At 50.4% G+C, this 20,417-nt stretch overlaps 1 protein-coding gene across 4 annotated transcripts in view; it reads right to left on the minus strand.

The window, feature by feature from the left end:
- LOC149331222 (protein pellino-like) overlaps window positions 1–20,417 on the minus strand; it is an 81,686-nt gene that overhangs the window by 29,169 nt on the left and 32,100 nt on the right. The window contains exon 1 of one of the 4 annotated variants that reach the window (XM_089556393.1): window positions 7,606–7,955. The exons of 2 other annotated variants lie outside the window; for them this stretch is intronic. In XM_089556393.1, coding sequence (XP_089412519.1) covers window positions 7,606–7,607 — 2 coding nt within the window. In that variant the 5' untranslated portion in view covers window positions 7,608–7,955. Of the gene's footprint in view, window positions 1–7,195; window positions 7,511–7,605; window positions 7,956–20,417 lie in introns of those variants that run through there. One more of the 4 variants, XM_089556390.1, reaches the window with a different exon arrangement.

The following is a 20,417-nucleotide window of genomic DNA, read 5'->3' on the forward strand; positions in this document are numbered from 1 at the left end:
AATGCGGGTTCTATAAAAAGACCACTTCATAATTCGCGCCAAAAGCGTAGGTATGCGTGACGTCATTCAACGTCACTCATACGTAGTTTGCCCCCCAAATTAGGGGCGCTGGGGTGCCCCCATGAGCCGCCATGTTTTAGACCAATGGGCGTCTATGGAGCCTTCGCTACCATGGTATATCTACCTTGGCGTCATATTGTCACGTTGTAGTGACGGCAGTCCAGCGGTCAGGAAGACACCAACCAGTCTTGGAAACGAAGCTCTTTATTTGGGCTGACTTGCGCCCACAAAATAACTGAATCACTCGGCGGCGGCGTAAGCAACAAACGTGCTCGTCGGTCGTCGAACTACGAATGCCCGCTGCTCACGGCATCGTTCAATTTAAAGCCGGCTAGGAAACTTCGAGATAACAGGTCGAAAATCATCTAGAGTAATCTGGAAACACGTAGGCGAAGCTGTTCATGGCTGTGAACAATCGAGAGTAGTCCGGTCGCTTCTCGCGTCAGGAACAAAAATGATAACAGCCCTTTCCTGCAGCCTTGAGCGTGAACGAACAAACACTACAATGATACGTGGCAATATCACAACCTGCCCACCGTGGCAGGTGGCTGTTAATGATTGGTCGGTCGGGAAGAGCAAGCTGGGCTACACAAGGCTCACCGCTAGGAGCACCTGCCATCGCAGGGCAGTGGCGCATCGCTCAACCGCTGCGCCACTGCGCCAGGAGTGGTGTGAGGACTCCCAGGGATCTAGGAATGCAGAGAATGACCTTCTGCTTATATGGGAATTGCGCTATCGCGTCATACCTTTCAGGCGGAGCTTAAAGGTGCACTAAACAGGAATCTGAACTCGTGTTTTTACCGCGAGGACTCCATCTACACGTTCCGAGCATTCTTAGAAACTTGAAATTCATAGAAAGTTGGAAACTGGAGGGGTTTCTTAGCCTGCAAGCTTATTGACAGCGCGTGCATTTTGGCGCGATGTAGCCAAAATTTATTGCGCCACAGCGCCGAGGGTAAATAATGGTTAAAAAGTTGACTACTCAACACTATACTCAACCAGCCTACAAGTTAGCACGTCTTAGCTAATTTCTTACGCGTTACACCACTGACAATGCTATGCCGAAAAAAGCGCTGTCCTAACTCAAAAAACCTATCTTGGTTTGGTTTACGGGATTTAACGTCCCAAAGCGACTCAGGCTATGAGGGACGCCGTATTGAAGGGCTCCGGCAATTTCGACCACCTGGGGTTCTTCAATGTGCACTGACATCGCACAGTACACGGGCCTCTAGCATTTCGCCTCCATCGAAATGCGACTGCCGCGGCCGGGATCGAACCCGCGTCCTTCGGGCCAGCAGCCGAGCACCATAACCACCGAGCCACCGCGTCGAAAAATGCCGAACTACTTGAAACACCGGGCATAAGCAGCAGGTACAGGTGTAGCAGATCGCCGATATACGGTATAATACAACGCCCAGCCGTTCGTTTACCCAAGGCAGGCCCACCCGCATAATTACAGCTGTAAATACAACTACACGTTTAATAAGCCGCGCCTGCGCACACAAGAGGATAACCTTTTGCGTCACCACCCTATCCGGGCTTGGCTTCGGGCCGGCGATAATTAACGGCGCAGCCTCGGACTTCCCGTTTCGCCATCGTCTAACGACTGCGGTGTCGCTTTAAAGCGTCGCCCGCTTGGCTCATCCCCCGCGCCAACCACAAGCTCCTTCCGCAGTTGCACAAGCACAGTACACACACACCACACGCCGTCGGCCTACACGCGTAGCGTAGCTTATTGCGGTATACTGATTCCGACTTACAAAGCCAAATGCGCTCCCACCGGGAACGCTCAATTCTCCCCCACGGCTTATATTGCGGAAAGCGCGAGAAAGTCCGAGAGGTCAAGGTGTCGATCGAAGCACGGGGATTACACAGCGACTTCGTTCGCCTTGTTGGGCCACGTTCTCTACAAAAATTTGCGAGGACCCCATGCCGCGACGACTTGCGGTGGATGTGACGTCACACCGTTCCCGTGGCTATATCGATACCCAAATTGTACATCTTTCGCGGATCCTAAGTGTTAATTACGCTTAATTACACATTTACCCCCGAATTTGACACAAATCCGGCGCTTCTTCCGACCTTTATGTGCGTGTGACGTCACACCGTTCCCGTGGCTATATCGGTACCTAAATTATACATCTTTCAGGGATCTTAAGTGTTAATTACGCTAAACTACACATTTCTCATCTAATTTGACACAAATCCGACCTTCTTCCGACCGTTCTGTGACAATTTTCACTACGCCGTGATGACTTCCGGTGGATGTGACGACACACTGTTCCCGTGACTATATCGACGTCCGCGTTATTTGGACGAAATTTCGCCATTTTTGTCTATAATTAGATAATTACTCTACAGTCATCAAACGTAGCTTCTAGGTCCATTTTTTCCTCTTCTATCTGATGCAACCATTCGTTTTCTCCTATCTCTTTTAGTTCCTCAGTTAACGAGAGTTAAACGCTGCCAAAGGTGCGACACCCTCTGTTAACGGACGACAGTATGGGTCATTAAAGGCTTTCGCCTTAATACAGGAAGACTCTGGCCACTCCATTCAAACCTGTACGACAGTGGGCTTAAGGGTAACAGAGTGGATTCCAAGAGAAGGCAAGCGTAGCAGGGGGCGGCAGAAAGTTGGGTGGGCGGATGAGATTAAGAAATTTGCGGGAATACGGTGGCCGCAACTGGCGAAAGACAGGGTTAATTGGAGAGACATGGGAGAGACCTTTGCCCTGCATTGGGCGCAGGGCTCTCGACGTCACCATGTATCAGGTCTCTGACACTCCTGCCGCAAGGATTAACTAAATTTAATGCATAATTAGGTAGCCGCAGTTACAAAGAAGAAAAAAAAACAGCTCATATCCTGACCGAACGTCAACAATGCCACAGAAAGCCAAACAATCGATTTTTACTACGAACGAAAACTGCGCGGAGTTGCACTGGGTGATTCTTTAACAAAACAAAAATGCATTCTGCATTGAAAGACGGCAGCCTGCACGTACACACATCTCTATTCCGTCCTTGGGAGAGCGTCGTACGCTCGCGCCCCAAACCGGAAGAGAGCAGGGAACGACGTCAGAGAATGACGTCGCCAGCGGCTGCCGCTCACTTCCTGTTCCCACCGCCGTCGCGGGCAAGGTCCTCCGGGAAAGAAAGCGCGTTGCGCAATCCGTACCCCGCTGGAGCCACCAACGAAAGGTCGCGGAAAGCGAAAGCGCCTCCATTTCTCTCTCTTTTTTATTCTTTTTCCACTCAGGAATTCTAACAGCGCGCAGGACCGGTCGTCGCGGCCTTTTTCTAAACGACGCCCGGAAGACGGCGAGACTGTAAAAAAAATAACAGAAATAAAATATACACGATCTTTTCGGGAAAACTGGAACGATTTTTTTTCCTCTCTCTCTCTTCTAAGCAGTGGAGTACAGAGGCCGCGAAACGACGTTCGCAGGTCAAGGAGAAAAGAAAAATGAACAAAAAAAAATAGAAAAGTTCAATCACTCGCGAGCGATGAAATAAGTGCGGGTTGGGTAGAGGCGCGATGACGTCGGCGTGCTCGGTGAGTATATACACGTACGGAGATAGACGTGTCACGACACGCTAGCTCAATGGCGTCCCCGGAGCGCCAAGCCTGAAAGAAATCCGACGCGATATAGTGCTTAAGTACGGTCGTCGTCGTCAGCTAAGACCGAAAGCAGCAGCAGACGGAAGACGCTGCGACGCAACGATACGTCGTCTGCTGCTGGAAAAAAAAGGAAAAAGAAAAGGCGGGAAACTAAATTGAACGCACCGCGAAATTGAGTTGCGTGACGGTGGCCTATTGAAGCGAGCGTTCTGCGCAGTTCGGTCTCGCATTTAGCGATAAAAGCAAAATAACTCGAAGTATGGGGTAGAAAAAAAAAAAAAAAACAACGCCAAATTCTACCCAAGTCTAACTTCCGTGGATCGCACCAACTGCAGTCGAGACGAGTATACGAGAAGTGGGAGACAGACGAAATTACCACAGATGTCCGTCACGGCACAATAACCCATCTCTTCTCGAAAAAACAAAAACACAGCAGGAGAGTGGGCGCTCAGAAAAACCAAAAACGGGCGTGCAGCACGCAACGTTACGAAGGTTCGCAGACGAACCCTCAAATTTCGTTCTATATACAGCGCAGACAAAAGTGACAGCCGGCTGAGGACGTATGCTGTGAAAATGTCGAAAATTCGAATTGCCCGTTCATTCAAACTGACGAATAATTAGTCCTTCCCTCGTGGTGCGTGCGTGCGTGCGCGTGTGTGTGCGCGCGCGGGAGATTGGCTTGAACATTCTGAAGTTTAGGTAACACGTCATATACATAACCTCGAAACAGCAGCTGTCGCTGGAGCACGGACGAGAAATTCGGAGGTCGTCGGTTCTGATCGCACCGGTGGCATGTGGTTGTTCTTTCGTCTGCTTCCTGATCAGTTAGAACGATTACACTTATCCCATTGATTAAGCCCACAAATTAAAAAAATAAACATTCCCATATGCGACTTGATTTCCGTGATTTGGTATCCCACACACACACGCGCGCACACGCACGCACACGTAATAGGAAGCCAGACACCGTTATATCGCGCCCGTAAGAATTGTCAGCAACCTGATAAGTGTTCACACCTAAGGCGACTACCTCCAATCCGTTATGTCAATCGCCGTCTCTCCCTAAGCTAAATAACTTTCCCTCTCTCCGATCCCAATCCACTATCTTCTATAGAAATCTTCTTTAAACCATTTCTCACTTCCTGAAAACTTAGTACACCCTGGCCTTCTTTAAATTACAAACGCGCCAAACTCGCGACACCTACAGGCGGGTTCGACGACACCGTACGACAGAAGAGACGAACATCGTCTGCGTCAGCTGCTCTGACTGCGGCCCGAAAGAATCTCGCACGCTCAACAACAACAACAAAAAGCACCAGAATAAAAACAAAAAGGCCGCGCTGTTGTGGGCGGGATTTAAAAAAAAAATGTCCGCTTCGAAAACACCGTAGCAAAAAGATCGCAGAACGTGTCGCGGGGCGAACACACTCCCGTCGCCGCGCACGACCGGGCAAAAAAGTAGACGCCACTGCACGAAGCGAAGCCAATTTTCGGTGGGCCCGGGAGAACCCGGATGGAAAGTTTATATTATACACACACACACACGCACATGACACGCGTGCCAAAGTGTGATCGGATCAGCGATCCTTCGAGGAACCGAACCCCCCGCCCCCATACGAAAAGCGTGAAAAGTCGGAAGCGAATGACAAGAAAAAAAAAAGAAAAAGAGGAACAGCTCGAGATTCCACGCTTGACGCTTTCGAATGGCAACGAATAAGGGCGTCTGCACTTCCTGTATACGCATTTGGGATGCGTTTAAAACACGGCGTGTCGTGTGTTCTGAAACGCGTCGTCGCGTCCCCCCCCCCCCCCCCCTTTTTTTCTCGCTGGCTTACAGCCGGGGCTTTCTGTTCCCTTTGCACTTGTCACACCTTCACAGGTACTGCCCGCGCCGAACGATGCGGGTGTTTCAATCAATCAATCAATTTCAATCCTTCAATCAATCAATGTAAATCCTTCAATGAACCTCAATGCCAACCCTTCAATCAATTAATTCCATCGTGCCAGTTCATCAACCAATCAATCAAGCAATCAATCAAGCAAGCGATCAGTTAGTGTGTCTATACCGTGTACTGTGCGATGTCAGTGCACGTTGAAGAACCCCAAGTGGTGGAAATCATCCGGAGCCCTCCACTACGGCGTCCCTCATAGTCCGAGTCGCTTTTGGAGGTTAAAGGGGCTGCGAAACACTGCTTGGGGGGATACCGGCTATACTGCAGGTGGATTCTTTATGTCACACAGATTACAGGAATTACAGGAATCGATGCACAGGATCGGGAGTTATTCAATGAAGAAATTTCAAAATACAAGCAAACAAAACGCTGCCCCCAACTCGATTTTGGTGGGGCTTCCCACTCTTTCGCTCTCCCGATAACGGCACCTGGCGCAACCAATCAAAACAGCCTGCCAGAGCACGTCGCGGAAGTTTGCACTCCATGGTTGCCTGCTCTCTGTAACTCGTTCTTGCTGAGGCTGGCAGCGTCGTTTCCATCATGCCAGAGCCCCTGGTGGTGTATTTTTATTTTACTTGCTTTTCAGGACTTTTATCTAAGACAAACAAGTTGTTTTTGTTGATCTAATATAAAACGCAGACTGGTGACAAAATGTGACTATTTATTCACACAATTTGCAGTATATTTACTGTTTGTCCAATCATCAAGCTCGCGCCAGGTGATGTCATATCCGCTGCTAAAACCCGCCACTGTGTGGGGACACCATCAGAGCCCTGAATGTGTTTTTGGGAGGACATTAAAATACTAAAAAACTAAATATACGCGGCGTTAAAGACGCTAATAGCATCATTGTAACTCACTGTACGCCATCAGCAGGCAAAACAGTCAACTAAGATTGTGTTTCTGGGCCCCTTTAAACCCACATAAACCTAATGTATTCATTAATTCACCACCAGAGCTAAAGGGAACGTTCCAGAAACGACACTGAACCAGGCGGCGTCAAGCAGTCCCTCGCAATAAAACGCGGTCTTTCCCCGACCATCACGCAGAGAAAAACCACGGAAAAGGAACACCTGTCGAGTTGCAATCAAACAATGGCGGTAAGGGGCGAGGAGGGCAGGGCCGGAACCTTTACTGCGTTGTCCTGTCATTTACATTTCGCAGGAACAACGACCTAAGGAAACACGTGCTGTGCGCAGTCGCAGTTTGAGCGTTAACACACACGACTACACGCAAGAAGAAGCCGTACCACGTGCTTTCACAAGGTTTGTAAACAAGTGCTCCAGGCGCTATCTGCGCGAAAGAGAGAAAAAAAAGAAAACGACAAAAAAAAAGAGGACACATATCGGGGTGTGGGTTTCGCACGCTGTTAAGAGAAACTGCGCGGCCGACAACGACGCTTCCTTTGGAGATTCGTTTCGGCCACATTAACATCCGGTTAATTTAAACTTAAAAACGCTTTTTCGCCAACTACACTTCACAGAATGCACCGCCAAACTTTTCCCACATTCCCACGCTGACCACAACGCAAAAATGCGCGCAAGCTATGGCCAGTGGAACTCACCGACAAGCACTCTTTTGTACAGGGTACAGCCTTCTCATCTCCAGGGCCCTAAAGCTGTATAAAGATCGCAACGGAAAATTCGCTCTGTAGAATTAAGTGTACAGCCTGCCATGTAGTACGGCCGAGAGTTTTAGCGAACGGGGAATACACAGTGGGCACGCTCAGAGCCGTCTTTGGCATGTGCAAAATGCCCGGAGGCGCAGGCTTCAGGCAGCACAACATAAAATATATTGAGCACAGCGCGATTCGCTACCACCATCAGCTTCCGCGGGGAGTCAGCGGCGCATGCGCAGAGACAGGAGTGCGCGCTTTACGGTCCACCTAGCGCGTCTCCCATTCCCTGAAGCTCACTACACTAGCCGGTCGGCGTCACTGGAAACAAAACCGGCAAAGACCAACTGCATACGCACATTTAGGACGACCAACGGCGGCCACCGAAGGCTGGAGACGTCACGAAGAACCAAACACAAGCATGGACAGCCCCGACGGAGTACGCAGAACAAAACGTGGAAGTCACGCGGGCGTCACGAGTCACCCGTGAGCGCGAGCTCTTCGCGCGCAGGAGCTTTTCGTCGGGGAGGAACAGACGTGTGACACGAAGCGTGGCAAATAAGGCCATCAAAGAGCATCTCCCCCGTCACCCTTGCTGGCTGGAAGGAGCATCACGCGCTAACCGCAAGGCCGTATTCGTATACGCGCACACAAACAGCGCGGATAACAGAGGTGCGTATATCTTATCTGGTCAACGCCAGGCGCTTTTATCTGCGAGCCTCTGTTTTTGTCTCTTTTTTTTTTTCAATTTATTGTTTTCTTTTTTTCTTCCTCGCGGTATTCCTTCCGGACTGGGCGGCTGTTCACACGGGCCTCTAGGGAATTTCCGGAGCTGGGGAGAGAGCGCGCGTCTTGGAACCAGAGACGCAATGTCCCGGCTTGCAAGCCGGGTTTGACGCGACACAAAGGGACGCCGATACACCGAACAATGGAGGATATTTCAGTTCCCGACATTCTCTCGAGAAGTAGAACAAAAACAATACCATTCTTTCACAAGCGCGAAGAAGCCACGAGAATAATCTCGACCCCCCCTTCCCCCAACCTTCCCACATCCTCCACTCTTCGCGAAGGCCCCCCCATCATCAAGGCGCGTGCGAATAAACAACGAGTTGGCGGGAAATGGAGAGCCGGCCCAGTTCGGCAAACACATTTATTTAGCAGGACCGATTGCAGGGCGGACTGGTGGTACTGACTGGCCACACTGGAACCGCGGAAACTGGACCACGACACACGAGCAGAGCAGAACATGCGTCAGAAGCATCACCTTTGGATGCAAGCGCTCGGCAGTGTGTTTTATCTATTTTTTTTTTCGCCTTTTTCCCGCATGCTCTCTCTCTCTCGAAAAAAAAAATGAGTCTGAGTAACGCTTTTCAAATAAAATGTTCCTCAATAAGAGTGTTCTGATCGCGCGACGACTGTTTCGGAGTACTGCCGAATATATTACGTACTGAACGAGGGTCCTTCAGCGGGGTAAGCGCGGCGTAGCATGCAATTATAGTCGGATACAACTTAAGTCTGCAGTGAAGCTCCGCCCACATTCAGCCTCCGCGCACGGAATTCCTCCACGACAAAAAAGTAGTCCGCTGGTTAAATGTTTCTTGTTACGTAAACAAGAAGCTTATCACAAGAAAAAAATTATGAGCTCTAGGATTTTGACACGTGGATTGTTTGATATAGTCAAGCATTAAAAGGCTGGTTTCGTTTATAGTCGCGGTTGGCCAGCGGAGTAATACAGGACGCCGCGGACCGGGGCCCAGTGTTAGCAACTGCTGTTTTTTTAAGTTGTATCCTACTATAGTAGCGATCGCGACCTTGCAGAGGAACTTATAAACCGAAACCATGAGCTTTGCGCCGGCTGCGCCGCCTGTCGCCGCTCTTGCGAAGCAGCGACGGGGCGGCTCCCGCTGACTTGCTGCTTGCCGCTGGCTTTTCCTGCTGTTCGGTGGCCATTTGATTATGCGTCTCTCTCGGAAACTCTGCATACACGCATGTGCCGTCATACGGAGGCTTTACGGATTGAGGTAATAATCGGACAAGCATGCTATTAATCTAAGAGGCAGGTTTTTCATCGGAAATCACGGCTTTCCTTCCTGCGCAAATTCGGGCGCGCTCTCTTGCTTGTGGCGTGACTCGCAACCTACCCGTGGATAAATATCGCGAAAAAAGAAACTGTTCTGGGGATGTGATCAATCTGAGTTTATCCCTGCACTGGTTTTCTTTTGCGCATGAACAGCGTTAGGCTGTTAAGCACTGTTCGGAACTCCTAACTGTGCAACCGTGCACTGGTATGGCAAGCTTCATTGGTCCCTATAGGTGACATGCGCTGTATTTACCTCTGTCATGTACTGTGCCGTAGCATGCCGCGCTTCTGACTCATTCCTGTGCGCTCGATTAAACGGCTGCATTATCTGTACAACATGCGGACGTCCTTGCGATTTTACTAACATAGGCTTCACTACAACACCTGTGCGCGATTCTGTGATTGCCACCTGACGCTGCTCCGCAGATCGAAAGGCATATTTACTGAAGCATGAAACTTCATAGCGTACCTATTTGCTTGCGATAATTTTGTTTATTTTGTTATTTTTGCTTTGTTAATTTCGGGTTAAAATCACTAGCATTTTGTTTTGCCTTTGAACAAAGGAGCCTCGAGCGTCAAAGGCTATAGCACGCATTACACCGCGAATATTACCTGTAGTGCAGTAGTTCGGAGTTCGAAAGGTTACCATCGAAAACTGGATATTTTAGAGGTTACGTCGGATTACGAATATTTTTTTTTTAATTATGTCCTGTTGCTAGTGCGGCAATCAAAGGAAAACATACGCTATAGGTGCTTCACTAAGTGCTCTTACATATTATGTTTTGCACCGCAGTGCTTTCAAAACGAGCACATCGGTGGTGGATCCCTAAACGCAGCATAGGAGGAGATCATTTCCCCTCATCCTCCCCCCCCCCCTTTTTTTTTTTTTCAGTCTGCTCAGGCGTCAATAACTGGCCGGGTTACGGTGGTGGCACAGAATATAACTGCGTCGAGTATAGCACCGCTTTGTCAAAACTCTTCGGTAAGTGCACCGAAAGGTTAGGTTTCTGAATTGGTGTGGTAATTTGAAGGCAAGACATTCCATCCGTGGCGCACGGCTGCAGTTAGCGCGAACGCGCATTGGGCTCGCCGTGCTACAGCGGCGTCGAAGATGCGACCAGCCTCGTTGAGGGCCGGTCCACCTCTGCATCTTATTTCTGCAGCTATAGAAATATCGTTCACTGGAAGGCACGAAGATGAAACCTCAGCCACTGACTTGAACCGCTGTGGCTGCGACAACCCTTACAAAAATGGTCTATAGACAGTTTACAGACTTCTTAATGACCCTATTGACTTCTTATAGATATTGCTTTTTATCTATTCAAAGTCTATAGACTGTCTATAGACAAAAGTCTACTAAAAGTGTATGGCCATAAATCTATAGATTATCTATGAACTGTCTATGGCATTAGTCTATAGACACTCTATAGAAGTGTCTAAAACTTTTTTTGTAAGGGAAGCAGGCAACGAGACCGGCAAACGCTGTTCTCACGCCCCTACAGGCAGCGCTCACGGCGTACACCGCCAACTGCCTGCACGCTATGCTGTGTGACCCATAAACTAGGCTACAGATGTCGCCCATTGCAACGTGCTTGGCGCAAACATAACAGGGAAAGGCGGGTCCGCTGATGGTTTGTACTCGGACGCATCTTGTAATCGCGGAACTTCAACCGAGTTTTACTTCAGAGACACGTCACACTTATACATATATTCGTCGCAATCCCACCTGAAAAGTAACAAACGACCATCACAAAACGCTGGAATGCTCGCAGCAAAGACCGTCAAACGCCCGGTCACGTGACAGAACATTGGCGGAGTGCGCTATAAATCCGTCAGGGGGAGCGGGGCGAGGGAGGGGGTTGAGGAGGGGCGGCTTCGTATCAGAGTTTTCTCTGTAAAGCAAGCGAAGACGAACAACAACATCGAGGTTTGTCAAACATTTTCGCTTCGGTGCACGGCGTAAGGACCTCGCTTTTTTGGAATTTTTTTTTTGTTTTTCACCGCAAGTATACTGTACTACTACAGTAGGGTCCTCCACGTTTCACGAAGCCCTGCTACCTAGATGCGGCGAGAACAGGCGGCATGAGGCGCATGCGTGGAAAGACCAGCCGCTATGCTTACTACGCATGCGTCTTGTGCCGACAATTCCCACAAACTCTCGATGGCGGTGCGCCGCGAAGCGCGGAGGCCACGCGATCGCATGTTCCCTTTAACTGTGGACCCTACAAGTCAAGCGGCTTCAGGAAAGCGCCCTCTAGAGCGACGAGCGCGTCTATGCGTGTACAGCTACGGGTGCCTAGATAACACAGCGACGACAGCCGGGGAGAAGCGAGTACTACACCAGCGCCGCTAGGCGGATATCTGCCTCGCAGAATTCGAGCGGGCCCCGCGGCTTCGCGAGTTTTCGCGGCGCTCGAGAAAAGGCTTTCGTTTGCGCCCGTAATTCGGTTTGGAGACGCTGTGGGGAGAGAGAGGACGCGACGCAGCCCCAGAAAACCTGCAGCCCGGGGCCCAGTCGCCGAAGACACGCGGACGCCACCGGCGAAGAAATGGCGCCGAACTCGCGAACGAACGATTCGGCCGCCCCGGGCATGAATACAAGACGACGCCAACCTGAAACAAGCAGGGATAGCGGCAGCTCCGAATACGCACGACGCACCTAATAAAAAAAAAAGAGCAATACGCTGAGGCAGCGTATGAGTATCGAGCGCTAGCAACATCGAGCGAATATTGCGTCATTAGCCATCTTCGCTATACCCGGAACAAATTTTTCGTTATATCCGGATATCTACTTTCATAATGTGATCACATACAGTGCAAGATGACAAATCGTTTGACACCCCTTCGAATGTCCTACGTCAAGCAGTTTGGCCGTAAATGGACGTTTGAAGTTTCAAGCACGGTTTGGGGGAACCAAAGGTCGTCGGTGCGAATCCCTGTGACGCGCTACGCTCTGATTCGACAAGTAATCTCATGCTCCGTAACACGCTGAATCGTTTGATTCCACTCCGAACATTCCACGCCAATTAGGTGGTCCACAATTTGTGTGTACCAGTGGTACTCCCCCACTTGAATGAGCTCGTGTTTCACACTAACGCGACCTCGAGTTATGCGAGTATTAGAGCTAACGCTTTGGTCGGTCCGCCACCGCAGTAGCTCAGAGGTGACGACGTTCGGCTGCTGAGCAGAAAGACGTGGGTTCGATCCCGGCCGCAGCGGTCGCATTTCGATGCAGGCGAAATGCTAGAGGCCCGTGTACTGTGAAATTGCATCGCACAATGAAAAAAAAAATAAAGCGAGGTGGTCTAAATTATGCGGAGCCCTCCACTACGGCGTCCCACATAGCCTGCGGCCACTGCGGCCGACGTCGCGGCCCGCAAACCCGGACTCAACAGCCGAACACCGTAACCACTGCGCCACCGTGACGGGCGTGGCTATAGTATTAATGCCCGACTTTCTATCCCTTGTAAATTCCTCCTCATTTCACCCACACATACAAAAAAAAAAGCGAGTGACTTGGAAGTTAACGCGGGTGCTAATATAAAACCAGAAAAACTTTCCCCCTACACTTTAGCCGCAAAATACTGCGACGAAACATTCTCCTGGGGGATGTGGGTAAACTGCCATTCATGACCTCAGGGAACCTGTCATATGCGCTCTACCCAATTCTTATTCTAGTTATTTCCCTAACAATCACCCCGCAGTCCGGTGGTCGCACGATGCACGGTGGGAGATCGGGCGTCGATGAACGCATACATTCGGGTCAAATTAACGCTATACTATCAACACGCTGAACATGCAAACACAGCGCAAACGCTCGGAGCGCTAACAAGATTACGCGCCTTTCTGTTTGCACAAACAATCCATCCGGTCTCATGCCGCGGCGGACTGCGAGTGGGGGACAAAAAAAAGAAACGGCGTTATTTCCACATACCGAAAAACTAGGTCGAAGTCGATGCCGCTGCAAACGAGAAAAACAAAAAGAAAAAGAAAGTAAAAATGGTTCGAGGGCAGGGCACATAAGGTTAAACATACTGAGCCACTTATTGCGTTCATCCGACTTGTACGTTCACAGGAATTACGACTTGTGGCACTGCATGCCCGGTAAGGACCACAGTCACCGAAGAGAATACATACTACACGGGACGTTCTTTCGTGATGCAACAACGCATGACGCGTATAAAAGGGGAAAGGGGGGGAGGGGAACAAAAACCTTCGACAGCACTGCGACGACTCTCCACATTGGAGCAACGCGAAAGGAAAACGCCCACATACTATCGACGTCCGTGGCTGTTCTGACGTTCATGTACTATATCGACGTCCGTGGCTACTTTGACGTCTAAGTGCATTTTTCCGCGTTTATCTCATCAACGAAATTTTTCCCACGGCAACATTTTATCACCCACTATCTGTCACAGCCCCACCTGCATACGTTTATCTTCAGAGAAGGACGTAATCACGCGGACAAAATTGCGGACGCTTTTTGCTGACGCATCAGAGCCGTATAATGCTCCCGCATTTACGCGCACGCACACACACACGCACACACGCACACGCACACACACACACACACACACACACACACACACACACACACACACACACACACACACACACAAAGTCCGGCAGCGCAAGCAGGAATGAAAGGATAACGCGTCCACCTGCATAAAAATAAAAGCAAATAATATCGGGACATCTGATCCCATTCATAATCATGATGATAATTCTACAGCACTTGAAGCTGTTGATGCCTATGCCGGAAGTGACGCACTGACGGGGCTTGCGAGTCTCAGCTTGCACTTCCTCTACAGCATCTTTCACGGTTGGCCGGTGCAGGCTTGACAGGCGAACCTAGTACGGCGACGTAACTTCACTCCATCCAATGGGCATTCTCCGGTCTGGTGGCGTCACTGATGGCGTCACTGCCCACCAGCCAATCGGGAGTATACCGGACGACGCCAGGTTTTCGCATCGATCAGGGTTCCATGCCACCGCATAAAACAAAGTCGGGCCTTATCGTTGCAATATCCCCCCCCCCCTCCTCTTTTTTTCATCCTCCTGCAGTGATTTTAAAGTTACTGCTGATAATAGATCGCGATATCGATTTCGTAAACCCAGCCAACGTAATTTTATGTTACAAACACCTATATAGTAATAACTGGCATATGCTCTTCAAGCATGCTATAGAAATGAAATTCCCTACAGACTCCGTGCTCACGTATCACACAGTCCGTGAACCATTTATCCCATTTTTAAGGAAGACCGACGACAGCACAAAACACGCTCCAATGGACTAGTCTCCCAAGGGCACAACGCGCCTGCAGCCATTTCCGGTGGCGTCCGGAACTGTATACCCGAGCCTAATCGGATCGAATACGTCAACCGCCCAGCCGACGGTTATTACTGCCACGTGCGGTTCGAGCTATGCGAGCGCGCCTTCGTGTAACTCTGCACAGTGAGCTTCTGTGCCCTTCAGCGAATGCATCACCGTCGTTTTTTATAAAGCCCCAACTTTGGTTCGGGGCGCGCGCCGCCAAGCCGATCTCTAAACGGCCCCCTTTTCCTTTTCCCGCAGTCGCGAAATCTCGGCCATTAGCCCACTTTCAAAACCCACATTTCTTTCTTCGCTTTTCTTGCAAAGGCCGTTCGGAGGACCATCCGCTTCACTAAGCCCCAATTCAGTGCGCCGTGGATGGCCGCGCTCGCCCCATGCTTTCTCGGGCTCTTTATTTGACAGTAGACTGTCGTTTCCGATATTTTATCAGAGATACACAGAACGCGAAACGAAGTTAACCCAGACTAATCAATCACGACTTTCCCTTCAGAAAGACACTGTTTTTAGAGAAAACGAAGTTTTTATAAGCTATAGAAGAGCGAGAAATGACAAATAGGTGTCGCAGCCACCAACCGTTTCGGCGTTGCCCTGACATCAGATGAGTTTTTATCTTTACTTTTTTTTTTCATCGCAGAGCATAAGCCGGGAAACCAAACCATTGATTCTAAATGTGACTTTTACATCGCCACTTTTATAATAATAATAATAATAATAATAATAATAATAATCAGTTTATTTGCCACCATGCAGTGCATGACGGCAGGGTGCCCATAGTAAAAGCTGTCTTCTGACGGCTTGACTAGGCCACGGGCACCCGCCCTTAACATTTGGCGGCACACAGCGGTTAACATGAGATAATACAATGCATACAGGTACTCGACGTTTAGGCACAACTATACACTAGCGGACAGAAACAAAACAAATGGCAATCAAAAGAATTACTTGCTCTCAAACAGTTCTCAGTGAGGATAAAACAACTTTGTGCAACTTAATCGCAGAAAGTTGCGACGAATTGAAAAAGTGAACAGGATAATTCAAGCGAAGCAGCTGACGCACGACACTCGGCGTCATCACCTACGCCACAGGCCGAATCTCAAATTTCGGAACGCTCCGATTTTTTTTTTTTTCTGCAATTTCAGCGCTTGTCCTGAGGTCTCTGTGCCTTCGCTACGCCAGCGTTTTTTTTTTTTTTTGCGCTGCCATTTTCCCCGGCTTCATTAACATAAAGCCACGACGGACGCTCAGCGACTTCGGCTACTCAGCCATAGCTGTAGGTCGCGGGATCGAATCCCGGCTGCATCTCGACGGAGGGAAAATTCGAAGACGCCCTCGTGCTGCGAGATATCGGTTACCGCTAAGGGACACCCAGATGCTCTAAACTAATTCGGCTCAGCCCTTCATTACGCCGACCCTCATAGGTCGCGAGCGTCTCAGCGACTTTAAACCCCAACATGTACGGTACGATGATCTCTGAACACGAATACGCCTATGTGGGAGTAAAAAAGGGGAGTGACCTGTCCTCCCTTTTATAAAAGAGAGTGCGTAATAGAAACACCTTTACTCCCTTTTTACTGCTTTCTGTTTAGAGTGTATGCGAGGATGTAGAAGGGAGGGGGGGAAGGGTCACAGACGAAGATGGGGAAACCTCCAGTATCAACCTACAGAAACGGGATAGATTTACCCTCAGTCCCCCGTTGACTACAGCCAGCATGAAACGCAGCAGAAACAACCAAGCGCCCAAGCTTTAATGAGCCGCATTCTCCTTCGAACCACACTCCCACCGTGACGAAATAAACGAGTCGAGAAGCATCGGCGCCGACGCACTCAGTCGCGCACGTGCGCTAGAAAGCAAAAAAGAAAAAAGGCGTCGTCACGAACACGCTGCTGGAAGCGCCGGCTCCAATGAGAACAGGGCGTGACGGTGCATACCCCCGGGGGCTAGTCGCAGCTGGACGCTGCACTGCACCACCACGCCCACCCTACTCCTCGCTCGTTTTTCCGAGCGGTGCCGAAGACTCCAACGACGGGTCAGCCAAACAGGCACGCGCTGTGCTGGCAAGCAGCGAAATATGCGCCCGTGAACGCGTGGAATGAACGAAGAGTGTGTGTGTGTGTGGGAGGGGGGCAGTAGAAGGGATGTCCCCCTCCCCCTTTACCCAAAAGCCCCACGTGCGCGCCATGTGCGGGAGCGGCGAAGACGCGCGGAAGCGGAAGGAAATGACGCGGCAGGATGCAAGCTCCTAGGAGCGCACATGCCGCATTCACTCGCACGTAAGGTGCCCCCTGTTTGGAGGAATTGTAGAAGTGACGGGTGCTGGGCCACGCATAGCGCAGTACGTTTTCAGAAGTGAAGAATACGCACGCACGTGTCGCGAAACGGGAGAGTCTCGCGTGAGTTATGCTTGCGTCATTTGTGATCGTCTGCATCTGCAGTGCAGCTTTTGCCATATGACACACGAGTTGACGACCAGTCAAAGTGCCGTTTGCAACTTTTAATACTACTACTACTACTACTACTGGTACTACTACTGCTGCTTACTGCTGCTACTACTGGTACTGCCGCTATACTGCTACTACTACTAACAATAATAATTATTTTTTCACCAACACGATAAAAACTGCTAGACAGCGTGATCAGCTCACGGTCCCCTCTGCAAGGCGATACGGGAGCACACATGAACACGCAGCAGTTTGTACAGAACACAACTGAAAACCGCCTTCCTCATATCCACAATAACTGCACACTTTATGGAATTCATTCATTACCTCATACTCATGCCGACCTATACGCGGGGAGAATGCGGTACTCGCGGCGGGGCACCGCGCAGCGTGTCGCCTTTCGCCAGCGCGCACAACACGTAGCGCACAGTACGCAGTACACTGCGTAGCACTCGGCGATCGCCACGCCACCCGCAACGCCCGTCCCTCCCCCACGGGGCCACGCCCGCAGTAATAAGCGGCTGTACGGCGCGTGGTGCACGCTGCAATGCACGCCAACCGAACACGCCTGGCCGCAGTGCCCATTGGCAGGGCCAGTAATTAACGCGCCCGGGAAGCGGCGACGTGGCTACCCGGAAGGGGACAGACTCTGGGCTGGCCAGTTTCCGGTGCACCCCCCCACCGCGATCGACATGATTTAGCGATTCAATTTCCAGCTCTCCGTTTCCGAGCCGCCCTGCGAGGAAGTGCGACCGTCCGTTCCCACCTTGGACACGTGGACGGAGGGGGGAGGGGGGGGGGGGGGGGGGGCGCTCGCGCAGAGAGAACTTCGTTTTCCTTTCTCGTTTGATGCAGACGTCTTTATTTATTTATTTGAACACTTTCTAACAGAACAGGCCGAACGATACGAACAGGAAAGGAAACGAGAGGAAAGGAAATGAGCAGTGATGGACCCAGTTTAAAATTGGCGGTGTTTGTTTGCCTACGCTGCGCTAGCACCGGCCACTTTAGCTGAGGTCAGTGAGACCCTGACGATAAGATCCACAACAGGTACACCAACAATTAGTCACTCACGATGACCGTGTTTCCACCATCACTGGCGGCTTGCCCGAACGAAATAAAGATGAAGCAGGAGCAAGTATGACTAAAAGGTTTGTTCGTTTGTTTATACCGCGGCGGCGGACTAGTGGTCTGAGCAGCCCCCATGCATGCGGGAGGTGTGGGGTTCGATCCCCAGTGCCACCGGGTACCCACCGGTTATACAATGGGTACAAGCTTTCCGCTGGGCTGGTGCTCGGCCTCTTTAGGGTGAAATGCCTGGAAATTTGGTCTTCGACCCCAGCTTTAGTAGAAGAAAAATGCCTTGTGCCATGGCGCTCTTTGGCCACAGATGCCCTTGCGCCACAAAAAAATTCAGTTTTCAATCACCACCAGTTACCGGCCTCCCTGGCCATCAGAACGACGAGGATAACAACATGCATGCTGGCACTCAACAGGCACACGAACAATTAATCATTAACGATGACCGTGTTTCCACGGATACTTCCACTGGCGGCTTGCCTGAACGAAACAGAATCTGGAACATACATAACAAGCAGGAGCAGGTCGAACAGAAAGTTTTGTTTGTTTGTTGTACGACCGTACACATGTACTACGACGGTCTCGTTCGCAGGTAACGGAAGGCGATTACAGCGCACTATAAGCTGTCACGTTCAGGACCTGCGGACTGGAGCCGCTGACGGGAGCGGATGAGCGCTCTCTGAGGGAGAGGAGGAGGGGGTGGGTACAGCAGCGTAGTACTTCTACCGTGCCTACATCCTGTTCCGTTTTTTCGAGAACCGGGCAATAAGAGAAAAGGGACGCCCTGAGCAGAGCGCGCTCATGTCACGAATAAACTGGTCTTCAGCCCTTTAATGCCCAAATTACGAAGAAATCAATGAAAATAGCCAAACCACCACCTTCATGCCATGCCAGCTAATGTGCCCACATTCAAAAGCAAGCATCAAAATTTCGTTTGCAAGCTTAAAATTGTCGCCAGTTAGCAACAATCAGCACTTGGCCCATTTTGCGCTTCTATAGCCCCGAGTAGTGTGAAAGACTAACACGAAGGCCTCGAACAAGCCCCGAGGTCGAAGGATAGCACACATTTTTTTTTTTAAATACGACAAAGCGTTCGAAGCTATCCTTTTCGCAGATAAAAAAAAAAAATGCCCACTGCCCTTAGGCCTTCGCGCTGGTTCGAGATAATCTGATCACCTAGCCTTGACCTCAAGTTCTGTTTTCTTTTTTTTTTCGAACTAATAGTTTTTTTCCTTCTTGTTCGGCAGATATATCTTTCCCCGCAACAGTTGTCACAAAGTGAGAGACGAGGAATCGTTGGGCACTGGCGGGCGGTCGCAAATTCCCACCCGCTTTTCCTCCAGACACCTTGCGCACAGTGACAACAAAAATTTCGACCTGGAAAGACTGACACTGAAGGCGCGGAGGCAGCTGGTTAGTTGGGCGAAGTTTCAATCACTGAATTTCTTGGCCTCGGCGCAAAACGACGCAGACGACACAGCAAGACCACCGCGTACCTCGTATGTCTCTCCTCTGTGTCGGCTGCGTCTTTTCTCGCCCAAGCAAAATACAAAAAAAAAAGATCGAATCCTTAAAAGAAGCGGGGGGGAATAGCTGCAGCAAAAATCTTCGCAGTTAGAATCTAAGCTTGCCTCGTCATAGAACATCCGTTTTTCTCCAGGGATCTTCCTACGGTAGAGGATAGAAAAAGCGAAAAAAAAAATGGCACTGCTTGTCTATCAGTGCCATTTTTTTTTCGCTTTTTTCGCCGGCAGCTTACGAAGCGCACCTCGTCAGGTGTTTCCTCTTCCTCGTGCAATGCTGCTGTTGCTATACGCGCTGTCAGCAACTTCCACGCATTGCTCAACCCACAGCTGCCCCCCTCACAAAGGCCACCCCCCTCGCTTCGAACCTTCACAGCGAACAGACGCGGTGACACTTACTGCGCGGTTTTTCATTTGTTTTCCAAGCCGGCAGGTTCGCCAATTACCGGCGACGTCCAACGTGTTACAGCCTGCGTTGCGACTCGGCGCCGACGTCGGACACGTGCGACGCGGTTGCCGCTAGTTGCGACCGTCCCCGCGCGATGACGTCATACGCAGAGCAGAGCGCCGCATGCATAACGGTCACGCGAGAGGCTTTCTCTCTTTCCAAGTGTGCGTCACACGCGCGACAGCAGTTACGCGAGCTACGTTTCGACACGGGGAAGTTGAGGGGGGGGGGGGGGGGGGGGGGGGGGGGCGCAAGGCATAGTGATA

This window comes from Amblyomma mixtum, chromosome 8 (genome assembly GCF_055824585.1).
Source record: "Amblyomma mixtum isolate Tamu chromosome 8, ASM5582458v1, whole genome shotgun sequence".
NCBI lineage: Eukaryota > Metazoa > Arthropoda > Arachnida > Ixodida > Ixodidae > Amblyomma > Amblyomma mixtum.